This window comes from Phallusia mammillata, chromosome 1 (assembly GCF_965637545.1).
Source record: "Phallusia mammillata chromosome 1, kaPhaMamm4.hap1.1, whole genome shotgun sequence".
Classification (NCBI taxonomy): domain Eukaryota; kingdom Metazoa; phylum Chordata; class Ascidiacea; order Phlebobranchia; family Ascidiidae; genus Phallusia; species Phallusia mammillata.
The window spans coordinates 31637211-31660632 of record NC_137252.1 but is presented as its reverse complement, the minus strand read 5'-3'; the positions used below and the strand labels follow the sequence as shown (position 1 = coordinate 31660632).

The 23422-nt window shown below is 37.5% G+C and overlaps 3 protein-coding genes and 1 long non-coding RNA gene across 5 annotated transcripts; 2 read left to right on the top strand and 2 right to left on the bottom strand.

The window, feature by feature from the left end:
• The first annotated feature begins 905 nt into the window (after window positions 1–905).
• On the top strand, window positions 906–6639 carry LOC145205411 (sialate:O-sulfotransferase 1-like). The gene is made up of 8 exons (XM_080078137.1): window positions 906–1308; window positions 1740–1813; window positions 1943–2051; window positions 2486–2670; window positions 2888–3077; window positions 3926–4164; window positions 4755–4955; window positions 5706–6639. Exons 1-8 carry the CDS (start codon window positions 1088–1090, stop codon window positions 6095–6097), a joined length of 1611 nt encoding a protein of 536 aa, XP_079934263.1. The 5' UTR covers window positions 906–1087; the 3' UTR covers window positions 6098–6639.
• Window positions 6129–11386, bottom strand: LOC145205432 (uncharacterized). Its single transcript, XR_013853652.1, has 2 exons — window positions 11330–11386; window positions 6129–7076 (listed from the first exon to the last, which is right to left on the bottom strand). It is a non-coding gene; the product is annotated as an uncharacterized LOC145205432 (long non-coding RNA).
• On the top strand, window positions 7869–13833 carry LOC145205397 (sialate:O-sulfotransferase 1-like). Of its 2 annotated transcripts, XM_080078117.1 has the most exons (8): window positions 7869–8929; window positions 9853–9926; window positions 10204–10312; window positions 10654–10838; window positions 11341–11530; window positions 11775–12013; window positions 12208–12408; window positions 12512–13833. In XM_080078117.1, the coding sequence occupies exons 1-8, from the start codon at window positions 8589–8591 to the stop codon at window positions 12901–12903; spliced, it is 1731 nt and encodes a 576-aa protein (XP_079934243.1). In that variant the 5' UTR covers window positions 7869–8588; the 3' UTR covers window positions 12904–13833. The 2 variants fall into 2 exon arrangements, with proteins under 2 accessions (XP_079934243.1, XP_079934252.1); XM_080078126.1 differs by lacking the exons at window positions 10204–10312; window positions 10654–10838 and having other exon boundaries at window positions 7871–8929.
• Window positions 13834–15472: 1639 nt separating this feature from the next.
• LOC145205422 (sialate:O-sulfotransferase 2-like) lies at window positions 15473–22408 on the bottom strand. The gene is made up of 9 exons (XM_080078147.1): window positions 21307–22408; window positions 20863–21056; window positions 20734–20804; window positions 20075–20183; window positions 18515–18696; window positions 17711–17900; window positions 17045–17280; window positions 16146–16352; window positions 15473–16035 (listed from the first exon to the last, which is right to left on the bottom strand). Exons 1-9 carry the CDS (start codon window positions 21319–21321, stop codon window positions 15665–15667), a joined length of 1575 nt encoding a protein of 524 aa, XP_079934273.1. The 5' UTR covers window positions 21322–22408; the 3' UTR covers window positions 15473–15664.
• Window positions 22409–23422: the final 1014 nt, after the last annotated feature.

Here is a 23422-nt window from a genome sequence, read left to right as displayed (position 1 = left end):
GCAGATCGCTCATTAAATCAATCGAAAATATTTGTTTAGTGTAGTGTCGTTGAGTGTGTGTGTCAATATTAAAATCCAGACGAAGGTTATCGTAGAGTTGTAAACGGATTGAAATTGGAGCCCAAACCCGGCAGTACAAGCTTGAAATCCAACCCGAACCTGGATAGTTTTTTAGAAGCCCGTTTAGGCCCGAATGTTTGATTGATAGGTCTATAAATTGAAGTCTCAGGATAGACCAAGACAACAAACACAATAGACAATTGGCCTTGAACAAAGCGTTTTGGGGGTGTTTGACATTACGTTACGTCCAACAATTGGCTATAATAAGGTAATTAAATTTTTTTTTGAAATACGTTAAGTCAGGCACGAATCAGGCCCGTTTTTGGTCGAAACCTAAGCCCGAACCCGGCCCGACTTATAACTCTGGGTTATCGTATGACGTTCACTTAACAGCACTACTTATGTTTGTTTGCCGTCGTACGCTGGAGCGGTAGTTATCGGGAGATGTAATTCAATAAAAACGAGCGTCCATGTCCCTGGGCAACATAATATTTACCACCACAAAAAGGGCATTGCATCATAAAACTTTGTAAATACAACGCCTTAAAAGGCGCAATCTATAACAGTTTCTTTTTAAGAAAGGCACCAAGGCTCATTTCTTGCATTGGGTTGTATAGGCGAAAACAGTAAGCGGGGGCTATTATACAGCTGTATGTTTGCCAGCGACAACCAAAAAATTATTTTAAGCCTTGTGTCCTCCTTTACTTTTTACAATCTATTACAGTCTTTTTACAATAGATTTTGTTTATCAGCTATTAACTGAATCACGCGAGATAATGTTTGAGTAACTTCATTTTTATCAAAGCTGAGTTTCGCAAAAGTGGGGGCGTTTGTGACACAAGTCCTAGAATCTACCACCCGTGTTAGAAACGTGGGTGGGATCAACAACAAAAAAAAACACCGAAAGAAACCCCGCTAGATAATGCCAAGCCGTGAAGAAAGAAAACGCCAAAAATAATTCTACAATCTCACTTTGAATAACAAGCCTAAAATTGGATCTCTTTTTTACAATCAGGGCTGTAGAAAGATGAACATTTTTAGGTTGAGACTAAAGCGGTTTTTCGTTTTCCTGTGTCTAATCGGTTACGGGGTTGTATATATCACTGTCAAAAGGATACACTGGAAAAAATCACAAGAAACAACTAACATTGAGCGAGCTGCAAAAGACGTTCATATGATGGACAACACAATTCTGCTAAATCCGCCAATTCCAACCCAAAAGATAATACAAACTACAGTGCTGACAAGGTATAACTAGGTTTGTTGTTTAGGTGAGGGATTATACCCGTTGTAAGTTATTAAACTTTATCGTAGGTTTATAAAGTCAGCAGCAAAATCCAATATTTCAAGATAATCAAGTAAAAACAAACTTTAAGCTCAATAGAAAATAAAATATATAAAAAAACGTTAATCATGTTGTTTTGACGAAAGATTAAAACCGATTTGCATTAAACAGTTGCACAGAGGCAAATTTTACAGTTAGGCATTTCAACATAGGAAGAACAATCTACCCTGGAATGTTAAGTAGAATTAAACGCTGTGGTACGCACTTCACAAAAACAATACACCAGACTAAGTTATCTTTCATTTTTTAAATATAAGTATTGTAATAATGGGTGATAAAGCAAAAAGTTATGAGCATCGCTTAAATATGATTATCAACTGTTTGATCTTTTCAGTTTCACCACCAGCAAACAGTTCAGCACTGCCGCGGAAATAATTGAACCCGAAATCAAAGGAACATTTTGCGAATGTAAGTTCTTTGTTTTTTGAAATTTTTTCGACGCCAACGGTAATAGTGATTCGTTTCCGCGTTTGTGGTTTAATTTCATTCTCCGTTAAGATCGAGTTTCACGCAAAATATGCATTTTCCCTTTGACAGTCGTCGATTTGGGATGTTTTCATCCATCGAGATACAATAGCAGAACGGGAATTGGAATCCATGTTAACAATATGACACAGAATAAATGCGCCCTACACTGCCACAATACGTAAGTATATGACATGTTGGTTAGTAAGTTTACTTTATAAATAGAGCATCATTTTGTTTATTGCATGTTTTGTGGGCTGGGCAAAATGTTTAGTTTCCTGAGCCAGATTATAAATCACACTTTTATTGGGTCACAAAGAAGGCATAAAAACTCTTTTAGGGTAAAAAATTTGGCAAAAATTGCTCTTTAATTTCGTTCACACTGTCTAAGTACGCATTAAATGTATGAGCTCATTAATATTCCGACATTTTAAACACAAATGTTTAAAACTTGTAAATAAAAGTATTGATTTTCCTCATTACGTTTCGGCGTACGGACTCCTTTAGCCAAATCATGTACCATTGGGTTTCATTAAGCCCAGCAGGTTGAGAAACCGTGGGTTACATTTTGTTACTCAGTATCACTGAATTCTGAGGTCTGATTGTATGTTACAGAAAACAGTCATATGCTGGTATAAGTCAGGGTGGAATGTGCGTTTGCAACAGAGATGTAGGAGGCTTCGCAAATATACGTTTCGCGTCGGATGAGTGCAATCTAACGTGTCCGGGTAAATCGGATGAGAACTGCGGCGGAGCGAAACACATTCGCGCGTTGAGGATAAAATCGGGATGTTTTGAAGGTAAAATATGTAAAGTTATTAAATCTCTGAATCATCTAGTTTGTTTTGCAACTCAACACCTAGTTTTAGACTTTAATCGTAAAGTTTCAGCGTTGTTTATCTGGATTCTTCATCAAATTTATGTAACATTCCTAAATTGTCATTTAAACGGCTGCAATTAAACCAAAGCGTTTCGAAGACCAGGCAATTTTAAAACCAAACTTACATTTTCTTTCAGCACCATTTAAAGATTCCTTTGTGGACTCACGATCCATCGGCTGTTTTTCGACGCCCTCTAGTGACAGTGGTTTTAACAAGCACAGAGTCAACACAGCCACACGTTGCATGGAACGGTGTGAGTTTATGCGTCATCCTGTGGCGGCGTTTAAATCACCAGGGACATGTTTCTGTGGAAAGATGACGGACAGGTAAAAACGGCGAATGTTAATTGTGTTGTATCATTTATTTATTTTTGTTAATTGTCAGCGTTACATTTTTAGACTACAATTGCACTCTTATAAGAATATACTACAAAGACAAAGAATCGCATTTATTTCGATTGTGCCTAAATATTGGGTTGACAGCGAAACATGTTGCAATATTATAATATGCAGTTTTTGTCAGCTGAAAAACTTTTGTCACCTAAGGAATCTCCCGCAGACAATAGAATGAAATCTCCCGCAGGCAGAGATGATATTCTATTGTCTGCGGGAGATTCCTTAGGTGACAAAAGTTTTTCAGCTACTTGATACGTCAAAGCGAATCCCCGTCTCTTTTTGGCAGTATTATGTGTTCTCTTACGATCAAAGAGGTTTGCCAGGAGGCTAAATTTGCTTTCCTTCGCAAATGTATTAAGCAGCATGTGCTGTTGCCATCAAAGTCCACCACGTGTCTGCTTTTTTACAGAAACTGATGATGCCTGTGTATTCAAGGCGAAATATATATTTCTGTTTTTAAAGAAATGATTTATGCTTTGTACCTGTTCTTCATGAAACAGTCTAAATATACAGTTTTTGTCAGTGTTAATTTTTTTGGTCTGTAAGTTACACATTCAGCTGATTTGAAGTAAGAAATTTCCACATTTTAACACAAGCAAATGTTGCAAGTAAAAAATGTAATCTGTGCTGTGAGTAGTTTAATCTATCCTTGGCCTCTGTGTTGTTGTTGCTAACATTGATTCTTAGTGTACTCCAGAAAACCGAAACATTACTGCTGAATTCAGACAAATTTTAAACAATTGACATGAACACTGTTTATAACATGTCATTTATTTCAGATTCAACTTGACCCACAAACTTTCAAACTGTGAAATAGTTGATGCGGTACAGGCATATCGGACGTTGGTGGAAGATAAAAGATGTGGAAATATTAAGATCCTTCCTCGTGGAAATTATGTCAGGACATGGTTGGGGTCTTGCCCTGGCTCAGGCAATACTTGGACGAGATATTTGCTGGAAAAAGCCACAGGGTATTATGGTGGGAGCGCGTATGGTGAACGTATCATGCATTTGTCAGGTCTGTATATGTTGTAAACTGTATTGGTGTTTTAATCATTTTTTGCATTCTACCAGATTTTATAAGTAATATAAGAATGCCATATAAATCGTCAGGTTTAAACAGAATTCAGCATTTAATAAGAGCAACAACCACATATAGCCCCTTTCTGTAACACAAAAAATATTGTGTCGCAATCTTATGCCTTTGACGAAGTTTAACAAAACGTTTTGGCAATTATTGGTTTAGTTAATGGAACTGATGTTAATGAGAGTAAACATGACTTAATGCTATATCCGACCATAAGAGTATAGAATATAGAATAAAAAAATCACTTATTTTGATTGTTGTGTGTGCGAAAATGAAAACAAAAAATTGTGCAACAGCAAATACTAACAATTGACAGTATACGCACAATGCTACTGCTGATGTTATTAATAAGCGTGCTAATAAAGCAGATAATACATAATGCAGATTTTTCTACTATCCTTTAAAGGTTTTTTCAACAAATGACATCAATTTGTACAGTTTAAGTGGTATTCAGTATGCAACAATGCGAGATTTACTATTAACCGGATTGCGATCAACTTTTAGTGTATGTTATTTTTTAGGATTCCTCGGTGAGATGTTTCCGATAGGCGAAGGTCGAACTGACTTCGTAAAAAATCATTTGATGGATCCGAAAAGACCTGACCTCCAGCAGGTTGTGTTGGTTATACGGAATCCTTACAACGCTTTCATTTCCGATTTTCATCGAGTTTCAACCAAAGGAAATCACACAGGAAGAGCCGATCGCAAAACGTTTGACTCAAGTCAGTAAAGTGCAATATGCACGCCCAAATAATTTATCTTACTCAAAATTTTCGCCTAAAAACGCCAGTGTTCGTTTCCTATTTATAAAGAAAGAGAAGATATTGTTTTGTAAAGTGAAAGTCACACACACAAAATGTCACATCAAAATTTAAAAATATTGATTTTCTTGGCATGAAAACTTGCTGTGTTTAGTATTTTTATTCAACAAATCATCACCTAAAAATTTTTTTTTCAAAACATTCAAGTTTAGATTGTGGCACCCATTGTATCTTGCAGCCTATATTTGCAGTAAAGGAATACTTATCAGGCAATTTAGGGTCATAAACTTTCCACATTTTCCATCCTTTATCTGTAGTTTCATCACTTGAAGATGACAAATCATCACTATCATCGATTTCAAATTCGCTTAAATCAACATCACTGTCAAAAAAGTCACTTTGTTCGCTTTCATAGCTGCTGTCTGAATTTATGTCAAGCCCATGGACGGCATTGGTTTAGTCATTTTGCTTTTTTCAAATACCAGGAAAATAATGCTTATACTGCCACTGTTTTGCTATATATATATATACCGTGACGCGTCAAGCCCACACTTCTCCACAAAAAAGCAAGATTATAGTCAACGATTAGGGCTAAGCAAGTTTGCCAAAACAAAACATTTTTCTACATAAAGCATGTGTCAAGTGTTGCTCAGAAGGCGCTTATATCGACAGAGATTTAAATCACACCTAATATAATTCGTTTTTTAACAGACTTTCTGAAGTACGTACAATCAACCATTGACTACTGGATGAGAATGCCAGAAAAGTTACTTGAAAGCAAAAAACCCTTTCTAATCATCTTTTACGAGCACTTAGTGGAAGACCCGATCACAAATGTACGGAAGATGGTGGAATTCTTCCCAAACAAACTCTTACACCCAGCGGATTTAGAAAGCCGACTCGCCTGTCTAAGTCAGGAACTCAAAGGCAGCTACAAAAGAAAATCGGCAAAGTTAACTTTCAACCCTTACACGTCAGAGATGACGAAAGAAATGAATGACGCAATTGCTTACGCGCGAAGGACGTTGGTTGAAGCTGGGGTGACACCTGTAATGCCGGATTACGAAACGGCAGGTCCAGATGTTGACGTCACAGTTACGTGATCGTGACGTACGATATTCGTATGTATTCAGCACAATAATAAATGCTGTAGTAAGAAATAAGTGGAAAGATACAGGAGCACAAGATTGAAGAAGACGGTGGGATCAAAATGTTTTTAAGGTTTTAATACAATGTTTTTGTGGTTTCGTTTTACAAAATTAAGAAAAGTGTTTACTTCGCTATTTGCGAGTAGGATGTCTACATTTCTCTTTGCACCATTCTTGCTTTGTCATGTCGTGTTTAAAAAGCTCAAAAAGATAGACAAGTTTTATACATGGCAACTGTAGTGCACTTTACTTTCATCAAATAACATAAATTATGGGTGTTTTCCGATAGTAAATAGGTATTAAATTCACTCTTACATGACCGTGTGCCTCAATTGTATACTAAAATGCACATAAATGGCTGTCATGCGTTATGCAAGTATAAAGCACTTCAAGATTTTGGTAAACCTCCCACAAGTGAGAATTTATGTGCCATTTTATAAATAGTATTTATTTATTTATTTTGTATTAAATAAAGCGTACATCATATGTGAAACAGAGTTCCAGCAGTTTTATTAAACTAGATCTGCTTTAGCGTTGAGGGTCAGTTTTAATTTGACACTCAGTATGGACAATTTTAGAATCATATTCACTATTCTCAAGGTTCTAGGGATTCGTGTTATAGCACATCCAATGTGTTCCATTGAGCTAAAAAGTGTAAATCAAAAATGCACTTTGGCTTTTCACAAGACGCTTTAATTTTGATCAAGTTACTTCAAAGTGTATTTTGTATTTGTGTAAAAATTATTAAAAAATGTCAGAAAAAAAATTAACTCCTTCATGCAGACTATTTGAAGGCCCGGAACTTGACTAAAAATCATCGTACATACGAGACAAAAAATCGTATTACAAACCAGAGTTGTCAAGCGGATGCGAAGCCCGGCCCGAATCCAAATCGTTTTTGAGAAGCCCGTTTTCCAAAGTTTGATGGAAAGGCCTATAATAAAGAAAACATACACTAGTGATGGGACGAGTACGGTACTCGATATCGATGGTATCGAACGATTTCAGTGGTATCGTCGGTATCGATACTCGGTATCGAAATATTTTGCCTCAGTTTTCGATACCAACGTGCGAGTACCGAAGGCCGATGTACGCCATAAGAATACGGGCAACTTTATGCCAATGTTTGCTTCGGACAGAACAAAATCAGGAAAAAGTTCCGCCAGGTTACGTATATTTTTTTCGCTATCGTGTGGAGATTACATTTTTTGCATGTGTGCGTACCCTGGCCATGGAAGAACAATTAGCTGGTGATATACAACTAAGAACAACGCTGTATTTAAGTATTCGGTACTCGGTATCGAAGGTATATACACATGGTACTCGTATTCGGTACTCGCTTCAAAACCTGGTATCGTCCCATCACTAACATACACACTGGACAGTGATAGGCAATGGATTAAACAAGACGTTTTAAGGCTGTTGGACTTCATGTGTAGTCCAGAAACTAGCTAATTAGCTAGGTTATTTTATTTTTAATTGCGGACACAGGATGAAATTCAGGCCCAAAAAAGCCCGTTAGGGAAAAAAATCCAACGCCTAAACCCGGCCCAACTTACAACTCTGTTACGAACTTTGCAGACTTGTCAGGTGACAAGTGATGCGCGTTATGTCCAATTAACCAACCAGGCAACCAGGCAACAGCATTACAGCCTGAGGGGATAGCAACAAGAAAATATTTTTTTTAACAGACAGTCAGTTTACAGAACATGGCGTGTTGAGAGCAAAATGGAGACCGACAGTTGGTGTTCAGCATTAGTTTGATAAAACGGTTTTCTATGCAGTTAAGTTGTGTTATAAACAGCCAAGGTTACTTAAACAACACTAGAGCCTTTGTAATTAGCACAGACGTTGCGTACAAACACGTCGATTGCGGTTGACCGGCAGATCACTTAACTAGTCCTCAATGTATGTCGATATGTGTTTCATAATTAAACGTTAGCAACCATTTTAACTTGGGTGTGTCAAATCAATGTTACCCTGATCGTACAAAGTAAACTTAGCTACATGGAAGTTCAGTTTCCAAGACGGTTTTGGAGATGGCCTGATTAAATCGTAAGTCAGAAAGTTTCCTCATAAGACTGACGACTACTATGTAGCATACCAGCAGCAAAATAAGAAGTTGAAACAGTAGTGGCAAATACAACGCTCTGATCTAAATTTAGTTGGTTTGATATATAGTTGAATTGGCTACCTAATGTGGGAATAATCATAACCTTTTTAACAGTCGTTTTCTCACGACCTTTTTTCCTCACATGAATTTCAGTGTGTTTGTAGTTTGTGTTAACCGTACGAGATACTGAACAGGCACCTGCCTATAGATTAGAGGCCCAATCATTTATTATCGCGCGGTGTTTTCGTTGCGTTGCAACGTGCTTGCGTTTCATTCTTTTTTTCCTTTGTTTATCGTGCACTGTACTAGTCGCATTCAGTGTTATTTACCCTGATGAAGATGACCTTTATAGGACGTCGAAACGTCGGAATAAAATTACATTTGCCAGAAGAGCTCTACAAACTTGAGAGATGTTTTAAAAAACAACCATTTTACAACCAGGGCTGTAGAAAAATGAACGTTTTTCGGTTGAGACAAACACGGTTTTTATTTCTTCTGTGTCTTCTCGGTTATGGGGTTGTATATGCCACTGTCAAAAACATACACTGGAAAAAATCACATGAACTAACTAACGTTGGACGAGCTGCAAAAGGCGTTGTTATGATGGACGAAGTGATTTTGCAAAATCCAACAATTCCAAGCCAAAAGATTTTACAAACTCCGGTGGAAACAAGGTAAAGGGCATTCGTGTTTCAATTGACATATTATGGCAATTTTGTGCAAAGAATACAGCTCAGCACCGAACCTAAGAAAATCATCGTACACTAGAAGGGTGGCTTAGCACATATTGCCATTCCACATAGACTATAACCTATTTTTAAACTAATATATATATATTCATATTGGGTCCCATAGTGGCCCATATTTTTCTAACCTTAGTTTGTTTCTGCAAGCACAAACTCATGGAACCCCACACATGCAAAGTTGTAAATAGTGCAAATTCTGAGGTAACCATCATATTGTTTGGATCTATAAGTTAAAACAGGTGTGGGTAACCGTTGTTACTGGGGGGCCAAATACAATAGCCAAAATTAGATCGCGGGCCGCACTTGTGTATAATTACTTCGTTGCTTTCCAAATATGCTCAACTACAAGTAAAATTTGCATTTGATGCTAGCCACATATTGCCTGGTCGCAGAAAAATAGCACCCGGCACATTAATCTGCTCAAAAATACATAATAGTTGGACTCGTTTGTCTGTGCATTTCAATATCAAGCGTCTCTGCGGGCCGCACAACCTTATCAAGGACTTTATAGGGACCGCGGGTCGCACCCTTGAGTTAAAACATAAAACATACTCTGCTAAAATGATAATGCTATATGAGGTACATAATTAAGAGAGTCATCGTAAATTAAAAACGGGATTTACACATAATTATGATGGTTTATATAACAAGGCTTCTTAATCTTGGTAACGCCTGCCTTTGGCGTTCTTAATCACTTAGATAGCAGTACGCACTTTCCATTTTAGCCGATTATATTTGTGCGCAGGAGAAAAACTGAAAAATATGTAATAGAGTAAAAAGTTTAAAACGCCTTCTATACGATATTAGTTAGTTAGGAGATGCTTAACTTATCTTATTTTTGTTCATTTCAGTTTCACAACCAGCAAACAATCCAGCACTTCCGTCGAAGCAGTTGAACCGGAAAATAAAGGAACATTTTGCGAATGTAAGTTCTGTATCGCTATTAAACGTTCATGTTTATAAAACGGCCTACAATCAAAGTAAATTATTGGAAACGCTTTATCACATCTACAACTATTAAAACCACGTTTGATCGAAAAGCAATTTTGTTTTGCTAGAAAAGTTTTGCTGGGTCTTTGTTTTGCTAGAAAAGCAGTAGTTTATTTAAAGCTTGTAGAAAGTAGTGGTTCGTTTTATCGCATGTGGTTTGGGACAGTTAAAGTCGAGTTTGGCGCCAAATTCGTTTTTTTTTCTGTTGACAGTCATAGATCTTGGATGTTTTCAACCATTAATGTTCAGTAGCAAAAGTGGAATTGGACTCATTATTACCAATATGACACAGAATAAATGCGCCATGCACTGCCACAATACGTAAGTATGCTTGTTACTCAGTTTACTGAGACTGTATAATGGAAACGCACCTCTTTTTCCATCGCATATTCTGTAGGGGTTGACAAAATTATTAGTTTAACAGCTATTTTTAAACTTCATAATCGCATTGGCTTGCATGGTGTATTTAACAAACTAAACAAAATGTAACAAAATGTATTAAAGCAAAAAAAATACTTATTTCTAATAGATACTTCACAGAGCTTAATTGCGTTTATTTTCATTTAATATTTAGGTTTGTGACTTACGCTTGATTTGGCCAAACATTAACAATAAAATAGGTTAGTGTAACATTTTCTAACTGGGCTCATTGTGTGTTTTAGGAAAAACTCATATGCCGGTCTAACCAAGGGTGACACGTGCTTTTGCCACTTTGATGTAGGAGGTTTGGTAAATATACGCCTCGCGTCGGACGAGTGCAAGGTACCGTGTCAGGGCAAATCGGATGAGAACTGCGGCGGAGCGAAACACATTCGCGCGTTGAGGATAAAATCGGGATGTATTCCAGGTACCACATACAAAGTAATCCACTAATTCATTTCTGGAGTAATAAACATCGAATATATTGTTTGTTGATATTTAGACAGGTCGATATTTTTACTAAAATGATATGCATTTCGCTCATCTTTGCCATGTTGTAATCTATCACCAATGTACAAAGATAAATAAGGCTGAAATTTTGTTTTTGCGCATACGTACAATGTTTTGTTTTGTTTATAATATATATAGTCCATTAAACTAGCTAAAACGTTTGTTTTTTCACCACTGACGTTCAAACTGTTACAATGAAGAAGACTAGGCATTTGTGGGATAAATAACACCATTCCTGTGACTGCATTTGTTTTTTGCAGCGCCTAAACAACTTAATTTTTATGTGACGCTGCGTGACTTAAATTGAAAAATTAAATAAGCACGTAATCCAAGTACACTTAATGAGATAAAATATTGTATGTTTTAGTCATACAATAATGTGTTGACCAATTTTAGGACCAAACTTACGTTTTATGCAGCACCATTTAAAGATTCCCTTGTGGACTCCCGATCAATCGGCTGTTTTTCGACGCCCTCTAGTGACAGTGGATTCAGCAAGCACAGAGCCATGACAGCCACACGTTGCATGGAACAGTGTGAGTTTATGCGCCTTCCAGTGGCGGCGTTTAAGTCACCAGACCAATGTTTCTGTGGAAAGATGACAGACAGGTAAGAAAAATGGTGCACTTTAGTAGCAAAGCTGCTTTAAAGTACATATTTTTAACGTTTTCACAAAAACAAATGTATGTTGCGTGAAAACGTATTACCTATGAGTAGTTTAATCTATCCTAGATCACGATGTGCCATTAGAATTGTGTTTGTTGGGAAGGGTGTGTGTAATCAGACACAATTTAATTTGGTAAACCATTACTGTTGACATGCAAAACTGTGTATGACTTATCATGTATTTCAGATTCAACTTGACCCACAAACTTTCAAACTGTGAAATAGTTGATGCAGTACAGGCATATCGGACGTTAGTAGAAGATAAAAGATGTGGAAACATTAAAATTATGCCCCGTGGAAGTTATGTCAGGACATGGTTGGGGTCATGCCCTGGCTCGGGCAACACATGGACAAGATATTTGCTGGAAAAAGCCACGGGGTATTATGGAGGGAGCGCGTATGGTGAACGTATCATGCACTTATCAGGTGAGGTTTCGTTCACAACCATCATCTCATTTATAAGTTTCGCATCGTTTTGACCATTTTTGTGACGTGGAAGACTCAAAAAAACACAAAGACGGTAGAATGCCGCAAAATGTATATACTGCGGCAATAGATTATATCTTTAAACAAGCTTGCCAAATGTCGTCTTTTTTTCAATTAACCGCTATTCTGATCAGGATTTCTTGGTGAGATGCTTGCGATAAGCGAAGGTCGAACTGACTTCGTAAAAAATCATTTGATGGATCCGAAAAGACCTGACCTCCAGCAGGTTGTGTTGGTTATACGGAATCCCTTCAACGCTTTCATTTCCGATTTTCATCGAGTATCAACCAAAGGAAATCACACAGGAAGAGCCAATCGCAAAACGTTTGACTTAAGTGAGCAATTATTTCCCAAATTTTCAAGAATTAGTACTTGTGTTGTACAGTAAGCGCTTATATCTAGGTATAGAAACCACACGCACAATACTTATTTCAACAGATTTCCTGAAGTACGTGCAATCAACTATCAACTACTGGATGAGAATGCCAGAAAATTTACTTGAAAGCAAGAAACCCTTTCTAATCATCTTTTACGAGCATTTAGTCGAAGACCCGATCACAAATGTACGAAAGATGGTGGAATTCTTCCCAAACAAACTCTTACATCCAGCTGACCTAGAAAGTCGACTCGCCTGTCTAAGTCAGGAACTTAAAGGCAGCTACAAAAGAAAATCGGCGAAGTTAACTTTTAACCCGTACACTTCAGAGATGACGAAAGCAATGAATGAAGCAATTGCTTACGCCCGAAGGACGTTAATTGAAGCCGGGGTAAAACCTGTAATGCCGGATTACGAAACGGCAGGTCCAGATGTTGACGTCACAAACTCGTGACGTAGAAAATGAGTGGAAAGTAAACATGATCACGTGACTGACAGTTACGTGGGATTGTGATGACGTCATCGCTCGTGGCAACGTAACTTCAAATATTTGTCCTTTTGTTTAATAAAAATGAGAAAATTTCACCTTTAGCTGTGTAGGATGGCAATACCTGGATTAGCATATTGGTGACCAGCCTTTTATTGACAATTTGAATTTAAACATCTAACATGGGAGATAAGTTGTATACGTGGAAACTGTCACACACTTGACTTTAAAGATAAGCACCAGTTTTGCTTGCTCAAAGGTAATGGATTCCTGTTAGGTTGTAACAAAGTTAACTAAGGTACTTTGGCTGAGCATTTTAGGGCTATAAATCAAACTTCAAGGCTTGACAATTTGCCTCAATGCTATACCATTTGCCCATGAATGAATGTCAGGCACTATGCAAGTCTTATGCAACTCAATACTTTGGAAAAGATCTTGTTAGTGGTATCACACTATTTTATAAAAAATATTTAGTTATTTTTGTTTTTGTATTAGTTATTTTTGTATTATTTGTCTGTTACTACATATTCATTTGTGTGTATATTTATAATAGGGTTGTGGTGTGTATAATCAATTAAAACTGCCTTGGTTTGCAAAAAAATTAAAATCAGACACTAATGTTTGGGTCGGTCAAAATAAACTAAACAATTTTAGGCTCATAACAATTATTCATAACATAGTGCTAGCCTTGTAATTTTACAACATGTTAAATGTGTTAGTATACCATTTTGCAGCATTACTGTTAAGCATTGCAAAAGAAATTAAACCAAAACAACAATTAGGCTTTTCATGGGTTTTTTGTTTGACCTTGATTTTTATGAGTTACTTAGTTCATTTTTTGTTTTCCTGTATTTGTGTGATTGTAAGAAAAGAATATAACAATTGCTGATAACACTACTCCAGTGACACACCAGTGTTTGTTTGTTTCATTTTGCAATCAAGTACAGTACCCTAGTTGGTAAAACCGTGGGCTGAATTTTATTTGCAACTTTTTTATTGGACATATTTGTAAAGCTGCTTAATTGTTTGTGGAAAAAGACAGGTGAAAATAATACATAGTTTATTTACTAGAGTTTATTTACTCTTTTGAAAGGAGAAACACATGTATAAGCTAAATTTATGTGACAAACTACAGACAATCTAGTTATTTACATAACCAAAGATTTTTGTAAAGTTTTGGATACTTTGGATTAGGCAGATATTTTTTAACAAGTGACAGGCCGCAAGTTTGAGTTGATTCTCTTAATTTTTTTATACATGACATATACTTGCTGTATCGATGTTTATACTGCCTTCTTAAGTTCTTAGTACTTGGTTAACAAACAATCATATGCAAGAGTATTGTGTATAATGGTGTTACTGTACCACCAACAAAAGAGTGAATATATATTACCTAAACCAGGGGTGGGGAACCTGCGGCCTGCAGGCCGCATGTGGCCCGCTTGCCTTTTTAATGTGGCCCCCGTCACAATTTTAGTATGCAACATAATTTTAGTATACAACATATTTTAGTATAGGTACAGTATACAACATAGTATAAAAAAACAATAAAATTTTTATGTACAAATATGTCCTTGAAATGACTTCGACACTTCTGGTAATCTCCCCATCCACATTATGACACCAAACTTCTAAAAATTGCTACACATTCAACCACTTGCTTTATTTGTGACGTAACAGTCACTCGATTGCCTCTCCTTGCAGTAACAAATCATTTGTCATGTGGTGTATTTTTTGAATTGCGTTTAGAGCTGTTAGCGTGGATCCTTATATTGGTATTTTAAATATGTTCTTGGAAAAAAAGACAGATCGATATAATGGAGCTAGGGTATTCCAGAAAGAATGGACAAACTCTTATTTTTAGAAATAATAAGTGATAAACCTGTATTATAATATTATAACACGGAATTTAACAAATTGTTTGGCCCGCCCGAAAATATTGTGCAATTCATGCGGCCCGTAGTGCTAAGTAGGTTCCCCACCCCTGACCTAAACATTTAATAATTTCAATAATACTTCTACCAAAAATTACTGCCTCTGAAGCAAACACTTTGTGTAACTTAAATGTAATAAAGTATATAACTAGGACCTTTCTGTTTTAAAATAAAACCTACCAGTAACCCAGTAAGATTTAACAAGTGAAATAAGCTCAATTTACCTGTTTTATTTCTTCGTCAAACCCAAACAAATTCCAACTTTTTTCTTTTTAGAGACAACAGAGTTATTTAAAAATTGCTGGAAAATGAAGAAATCAAAATAGGCCTGTTGCAACATAGATAGAATATTTTTTAGCAGATATATATTTTAACTTGACAAGATAAAACCAAAACAGACCGAAACACAGTAATCATCATGCTGCAAAGGCTTAAGTTTGAGTCTGTCCTTTGTCTATCTTACCGATGAACCTCAAATTGAACTATTTGGAGACTGATGCGTTAACTTGGATGCATTCAACCAATTTCTTATTTCAATTTGACAACTTATTGATCTTACAGCCTTTAATTTTAAAATTTGAAAGCATACAAATTTCCCGCACTAAAATTACTTGCTGTTTTATTCTCGAATGAAAACAAAAGTTTGCTTGAAACATAGAAATCTTTAAAAATACGACAAAAGTCGTAGGAGTGAGTTTGTTGTCGTTGTTTGCTGAAGGTTACAGTTATTATACGCTTATAACGTAAAAAAGTTTTAAATTGCTTACATAAAACGCTTTTGGTGTGTCCAAATATTAAGATATTTGGTACTTTGACGTATAATTAGGTAATTTAACATCGATGGAATCGACATATTTTTGTAACTTTTTAATTCGGGTATAAAGCAACTTTGTTTCTTTGGCGGTGTATGGGTCGAAGTCCAGCACTCGTTTTTCACGTTTTTGAAATCCAGTTGTTTCTTGACTTAGACAGGCAAGTCGGTCCTGCAAATCATTAGGCTTCAAATCTTTACTAGCCAGAAATTCCAGCATTTTCTTGACTTCTCTTATTGGGTCTTCAACCACGTCTTCAAAGAAAATAACCAGCAAAGGTAGTTTTGTCTCTATGGCATCAATCATAATTGTAATCCATTTGTTCGCACGAAATTCGATAAACTTGGAAAAGTCTGCAACAAAAAGAGTCGCGCCATGAGCTGGTAATATTGAAGGTTTTAAGTTCGATCGGTACAAAGTTATATTGATGGTACAAAGTTCAAATACCTTTTTTCACACTTACATTTTTTATACACCTCTTTTGTAACGCTGCCCGTGTGACTTTTGTTGGACGACCGGTAACGGTTAAAATCAGCTACTGTTGCATCAAATGGATTCCTTATGAGCAAAATAAGTCTGCTGTTTTCATCAAACCCTCTGGATGGAAGAGCTTTGTGGCATTTTATAATACCGATGCGTAGAAAGTTGGGAAGCAGTTCACCTAAAAATCCTGTAAGAAAAAAATATAAATCATAGCACGCCAAGCCCGTTGAAAGCGTTATACCAAATCAGCTGATCACCAAGCATTCCAAAATGGCAAGGCGTACGCTAGAAAAAACTAGCCTGCGTTCGAAGTCGAACCCACAACATTAATCTTTTCTGGACTCGCGCTCTTCCAACTAAGATACACAGGCTCAGTCGTAAGCCTGCTGACATCGGAATCACAAACTCCGTTGCCTGCCTTCTATATATGCTGCACACGTCAGCTTCGTAGTAGGGGATCGCCAGATTGACAAGTGGTCAGTTAAAAACATAAATTCATAACTGGGATCAGCCCTAAAGCGGGCATGCCGATATAGACTGGGCGGACAGGCGGACAGGCGGACAGGCGGACAGGCGGACAGGCGGACAGGCGGACAGGCGGACAGGCGGACAGGCGGACAGGCGGACAGGCGGACAGGCGGACAGGCGGACAGGCGGACAGGCGGACAGGCGGACAGGCGGACAGGCGGACAGGCGGACAGGCGGACAGGCGGACAGGCGGACAGGCGGACAGGCGGACAGGCGGACAGGCGGCAATTTTTTTTAACAAGTGTTAGGCCAAAGTGACACAATCCCTGTGCAATTAAACAGAATATTTGATTACCGTTATGCAATTAACCGAAATTGAGTGTGTGTGCTTATATTAGCTGTATCTATTACCTGTCTTAAACAGAGCTTCGTCGCGGTATTTTGATCCGGTGTAAACTCCAGTAGCTTTTTCCAGAAGATAGCGAACCCATGTGTTTCCTGATCCAGGAAAGGAGAGAAGCACCGTTTGTTTTCGCGTGCGCGGAGGAAGAAATTTGATGTTGCCGCATCTTTTGTCTTCAACAAGTGTCCTATAAACTTGCACATACCTTTTCGCCTGACACGCACACCGGTGAGTCAAATTAAACCTGTAACAAAATGCACGTGCTTTTATACTTTGAATAATTTAGGCAAAAAGACACGAACTTGAAGAGCAGATTTACTAAAAAATAACTACCAGCGATACTGATTGAAAAAATTTATTGATCACTCGTCTGGATAAAGGCAATTGTCATCATCTAGGAAAAAATGCACAGTGCACAATGGAAAACAAGCGCAAAAACTTTAAATAATGATTATGAAGAGGATTTTTTTACTTGTCACAAAATTACGTTTTATTTTAGTATTTCTCAATGCCGAGTCAACACCGTCCCAACTTTATTTATCTTTTTTATCATTAATGTCATTTCATTAATAAATGTTCAATAGTGGATTGTTATTCATTCATGTAGCAATCCTATTTTTGCTCAAGAAATTATTCAAATCTCGATTTGCTGCTAGATGTTAAAATTAAACAACCTGCTTGACATTTTTCCGCATGAACATCCAAAACTCTCCCCAAATGCAGCCACGGGGTGGCGTAAGCGTTCACATTCGCCAAAGCAATCGACAAGAGAGGTGGCAGAAATTATTTTGAAGTCAGAATCAGGTGAAGGTGCCTCGAAGCAGCCGATCAAACGCGTTTTGACGTATTCCGAAGTAAATTCACCTAAAAAGCAATAGTTGTTGAAATCATGGACCAAAACAGCAAATAAGTCTTACTAAGTTATTTTTCTTACAAATATTTTGTTGTTGTTACATGAACAATAGCCAAAACATCTGATAATAGCATTGCTTATGCCGGGCGGAAAAAGAGCCCCTCTCCTCGTCCTAACAAAATTAAACTTAGACATTTTTGGTCACGAAACTCGAGGTTTTAAACCAACTTGTGTATAGCCACATAAATTTTGCACCCCCAAATTTTTTGTTAAGTATTGCTCTACCTACGCCATTGTAATACAGCATGTCTCTTTTTGTACCATATATCGGTCATTATCTTGAAAAATATTTGAAACGAAAAACAAATTGGTAAACTTTTCAAATAGATTTGTGCATGTTCACACCTTGTTAAGTAAGGAGTCTCCCGCACAATAAAATGTAAAAAAATGATATTTGCCTACAATCAGTTGAACATTTAGACAGTTTTTTTCAAAAAAAACTATGCATTGTATGGCTGTTTTTTTATGAAACTGTCTAAATAATCTATTTATGGTGTTGCTAAATTGTAAATAACTACTCTAAATTGTAAATAACTTCACTAAAATGTACGTAAAACTAACAAACCAGTAACACAGCGTGATAACACTCTGTTGACTCGGAAATTTCTCTGGCCTTCGCAGTTGGTAACGTTGTCTTTACACTTGATGTCGCACTTTCTAGATAAGCTGGTAAAACTCACGAAATGTCTCACGTCGTTCGCGCATGCGCACAATTGACCCTGGCTCATCCCAGCGTACGTCATATTGCTAAAAATCAACAGATAAAAGCCTTTTGGTAAAAGGTTAATTTAAAAAAAATATATTATGGCAGGGACAAGGCAAAATATACGCTGTATGTTCAAATATTCAAGCAAAAGTTACATCATATTTTTCAAGTCAGAAACCTGGGGTAAAGTATAGACAAAGATTCATGATTTTGGTATAGTGCTAAAACATAATAAATAGTCCATGTGTAAGATTTCTTGCCTCTAGTGGCGCCAAGCTGTTATGTACGGGTACCGGGAATATCGTCCTGGCATCGCTATTGACGCAACAATGACGTTGTGACGTCAAATCCATTGTGGTGCAATTACCTTGTGCGAGACCGCATAGTTTGTTAGTAGTTTATTAGTTTCTGCTTTATGTGCTGACCGCATGAAAGTGATTATGTAATAGGTAACTAACTGGTATGTGTTTCTTTCTATGTAAATAAGGAAGTTTACTGATAATATGCCAACTGTCGACGGATATATTTGAGCTGTGTAAAGACTTGAGTTACTGGTGAGCATTCTATGTTATTACGATTTGCCTGTTCAGTACCAGTTATTGACAACACGTTGTCTTATATTGTAGCGAACCCAAGTTGGACCTGCATACATTGTGTTGTGCATTATACTGTTGCAACCCGGTTTATTTACCGGTAAGTTGGTGTGCCTAATAGCGTCGTTATTTATGCTTTACTTGAATGCATAATTATACCGCAACCATTACAGTGGGCAAGATTCAATTGGTCATTATCCTGTGTATCTGTGCGACGAAGTGGCTCGGCTGCATTGAACGCCGTGCTTATAGTCAACCTGTGATCGTATACGTAATCGAAAAGCTTGGACAGATCAAAGTTTGGTATGTTGCTTCTTACTGTGCATATGTTTGTCACACGTATGGTGTCGCTATTGCTCGTTCTGATTTTCACTTGTGGCGTTTCTTTGCAGAAAACCGCGTTTACTGCGCGCGTCATTCAAACTTGATCCAATAAAATTCTGTTGCTCGCACTGGCAGTTTATCCAGGTTCTGCACTAAAGGTGCGACGCTACACCATGAGTGAAGGTTTGCAAGCTTGCAGACAAATTTAATACAAGAATTTTAAACAAGACACGTGAAACGGTATGGAATTACCAAAAGGTGACATAAACACAACCAACTTGCAATGGTAATGTATAAGTGAATATACAGTAAACCTAGGTTAAACCGGATTTGATTAATCCGGATCTTTGCGTGATTCGTGCAAAACTTGACGTACAAATGATTTGTAATGTGGTAAGGCTTTAACTAATCGACAACAGTTTATACGGATCTTCGCCTGATCCGGACAATTTTTTTGGTCCAAACGGGTTCAGATTACTGTTTAAATGGTAAATGGAATTACTTTGAATCACAGTAGCTGAAGCAATGATGTGATGACAGCGGGTTCATCTTCTTCATGATAACTTCTTCATGTAGAACATCTGAAGCCTCGAAACATCCTAGATCTTGAACTTAAATACAAACAACAAGTATTTCAAAACACGAACGAATAGGTGAGGATTTCAAAAATTTTGTTTATCAGCTAACCTATATTCAAACATTAGGGCGGTGGTTCTGGCGGTGGGCTGTGGATCTATATTCGTACATTGGTACTAGTTTTCGTGGACCACGCTACGTTTCAGTGAGGATAAAGTAAGCAAGAATTTTCGCTTGATCTTTATTTGTTCAAAGCAGATTTTCGGAACTGATATTTTAACAATTAACAACTAATATTTTGATTTAGAAATGTTTCTTTTAAACCTAATTTTCCTAAGTTGTGCAAATGCTTCAATGCCCGTCCAATTTTGCCAAATATAGTGGACATCCTTTGGACCACCCGAAAAGACATCTTAGGCCACTAGTTTAAAACCACCGTTTTGTAGGGCTTGATGACAAAATGCAGGTGTATATGATAACACTTGAACATTCTGAAATTATTTGCTGCCCAAAAAATATTCTGTCCCAGCACAATAAACTTGCAAAATATTGTTTCTACTAAAAGAATGAAACTCATTTGCTTACCAGCACAACGTGAGTCAAAACGCTGCCTTTTCTTTGTTAGGTTTACTTTGTCCAGAGATCTCAAACTTTGTCTAAAATCAACAATTGGTGTAAACTTCTATTACAAGGTAAAACACATTTTAAACTTACTTGTGATCTGCATAGCCCACTATGTGATAAGGCGGGCGGGAGGCCACGAAAAAAACAATAGTTGCAAAGTAAGCGGCAAAAGTGAATGTGGTAAAACAAAAAAACAGAAACCGTATATTTGAAACCGTAACGGGACTGTTTTGTATTTGGTTCCTCATTCCGGCAAGCACTTTCGAAATACAATTCACCATAGCCTACACAAAAAGTAGTAACATGACGTAACGCTGTTGCTACTAAATACAGGTTGTTTATATTTGAACCACTCATTGACAAAAATATAGCCTAATTACAAAGGTCACATAACCCGTAATAGCAACTCTACTACTGAAGTTGAAAAAATCTTCTGTCAGTCTCGTTTATTCTCAAAACACAGAGAAACCAGTTTTAACATCTACTGACCAACTATTCAGATACCAGTGGTAAAACATTGTAAGCTAAACGAACCATTTCTGATAGCATTAAAATTCGGCCATTTCCGAGCTGCAAAACACCTGTTTCAGTGGTGGGAAATCCGGATATACGATAAAAAGAGCTTAACCAGACCACTGTTTGAAAAATACAGATACTCTACGAGTTGTACTACATAACCAAGATATAAAATGGGTTGGTACTCATAGATATCATTGCTGAAGTTGAAGCCTTTAAACATAAAGCGCTTTTTGCAGTGCCGGATTAAGGGTCTGCTGGCCTGTAGGCACATTTTATAAGTGGCCCGAAAATCAGGGTAGCCAACTAAAAAATTAGAATTATCAGTGTTGCCAAATCATTGTCACAAAGATCGTTGTTGCAACTATAACACAGAGTACCGTGCAAAACTTGGTCATATGCTTAACTAAATAACAACTTTGCGCGTTTTTGCGATTGAAAACGCGGTAACTAGTTTTTGGACGTCAATCTGGCCTGGATTTTTGACTGGCCTGTAGGCACGTGCCTACTTTGCCTAATTGTTAATCCGGCACTGGCTTTTTGCGTTTAATTGGGTCGCAATATTCCTCATAAGACCATTATCAATTCGGCATATTTAATAATACGTTACTAAGATTTCCCTACAACATTTTACGTACCCGTACCACACATTCTAAAATAACATCATCCAAGGTTCTAATAACTGGAGAAACTTAAGCTTAAGATCTAGACCAGGGGTGGCCAACCGCTCAAAGCCTAAGAGCCACATTTGTTACTGTGTTACCACAAAGAGCCGCATTACACATGGGCACATATGTTCATTGCTTCGTCCCTTCCTCATACACAGAGACCTGTGCTCAGCCAGATTTATTCTAAATGTCACACACAAACATAATAATGACACGGTTTGACTTGTACAGTTGTACATACCACGGGCCAGTCATTTTCAATAATGAATTGTTTTCACTGTCTAACACAGGGGTCGGAAACCTTTTTTGTACTGTGGACCATTTTTGAAACAAATTTTTTTATCGCGGAATCATCTTTTATCATCCCGGGCAAAATGTTTTAAAAAGTATATGGCCCGCTAACAAACTCGTCGCGCACCGGCGGTTGCTGACCACTGGTCTAACACACAAACTCTCATTTTAACGCATCCCACAAACAAAAAACATATAAATTAAAATATCCATTTTTTCTCTTTTCATCAGTAACGTGCGGTGAGATTTATGTCTGGTGAGGTACTGAAATCTTTTTTTCTCTGACAGTTTGAAGGCTAACTTGACAAAAATTCTTTACTTTAAAGATCTTCCCTGCTGAGAAACTTTGCGGTATTTTTATCTAACGCGCTTGCGCCTTTCTGAAAGCACCAAGCCAGTAAATGATAAGCTGCAGACAGTGCACACTGTTTCAACCTGCATCTGGTGACGAGAGATAGGCCGTGTTGGCAAGTGTAGCCATCCAATGGCAGTTTCTTGGAGTTACGAGCTAAAAAACCTCACCTACACTGTAAAATCGAACAACTGCACCAATGAGAAACTATAGGTCAGGGGTGGCCAACCCGTGGCTCTCGAGCCGCATGCGGCTCTTTGCCTGGTTTCATGCGGCTCTTTGCCTGGTTTCATGCGGCTCTTAGGTTGTTGTCGAAGTTTGGGGCCACTGTGGATATCTTGGTTAGTTTGAGGCGATCTGGTACGGAAATCGTTAAATTTGAAGTAAAGCTGTGACAATTGTGCTTGCCTTGAAACTGCAACCCTTATGTGGCAAATGGCTTGATTATGATGACAAATATTCAATTATTGAACAATGAATGATTGCTCATTGTTGCGTACAATGCGAATGAGACACAAAGCAACAGCAATATTGCAACATGTTCCAAAATAAATAACAATCCATTGTTTTTCGGGTTATGATGAACTTACAAGTCACTATTATGTTGGTGTGCGTTTTAGAATAAATCTAGCTAAGCACAGGTCTCTGTGTGTAAGGAAATGAACATGTGTGCCCATGTGTATAATGCGGCTCTTTGTGGTAACACAGTAAAAAATTTGGCTCTTAGGCTTTGACCGGTTGGCCACCCCTGCTATAGGTCGAAGCAGTGTGCACTATCTGCAGCTTCGCCAAAAATACTAATTAACAACAAATAACTTTACCC

Coding starts and splice junctions, on each gene's coding strand:
- LOC145205397 (XM_080078117.1), top strand. CDS start 8,589: ATGAAGATGACCTTTATAGGACGTCGAAACGTCGGAATAAAATTACAT. Junction 8,930..9,852: donor CAAACTCCGGTGGAAACAAG/GTAAAGGGCATT, acceptor TGTTCATTTCAG/TTTCACAACCAGCAAACAAT. Junction 9,927..10,203: donor TAAAGGAACATTTTGCGAAT/GTAAGTTCTGTA, acceptor TTCTGTTGACAG/TCATAGATCTTGGATGTTTT.
- LOC145205422 (XM_080078147.1), bottom strand. Junction 20,805..20,862: donor GTGGGCTATGCAGATCACAA/GTAAGTTTAAAA, acceptor TGTTGATTTTAG/ACAAAGTTTGAGATCTCTGG. Junction 17,901..18,514: donor GTTATCACGCTGTGTTACTG/GTTTGTTAGTTT, acceptor ATTGCTTTTTAG/GTGAATTTACTTCGGAATAC.
- LOC145205411 (XM_080078137.1), top strand. CDS start 1,088: ATGAACATTTTTAGGTTGAGACTAAAGCGGTTTTTCGTTTTCCTGTGT. Junction 4,165..4,754: donor ACGTATCATGCATTTGTCAG/GTCTGTATATGT, acceptor GTTATTTTTTAG/GATTCCTCGGTGAGATGTTT. Junction 4,956..5,705: donor TCGCAAAACGTTTGACTCAA/GTCAGTAAAGTG, acceptor GTTTTTTAACAG/ACTTTCTGAAGTACGTACAA.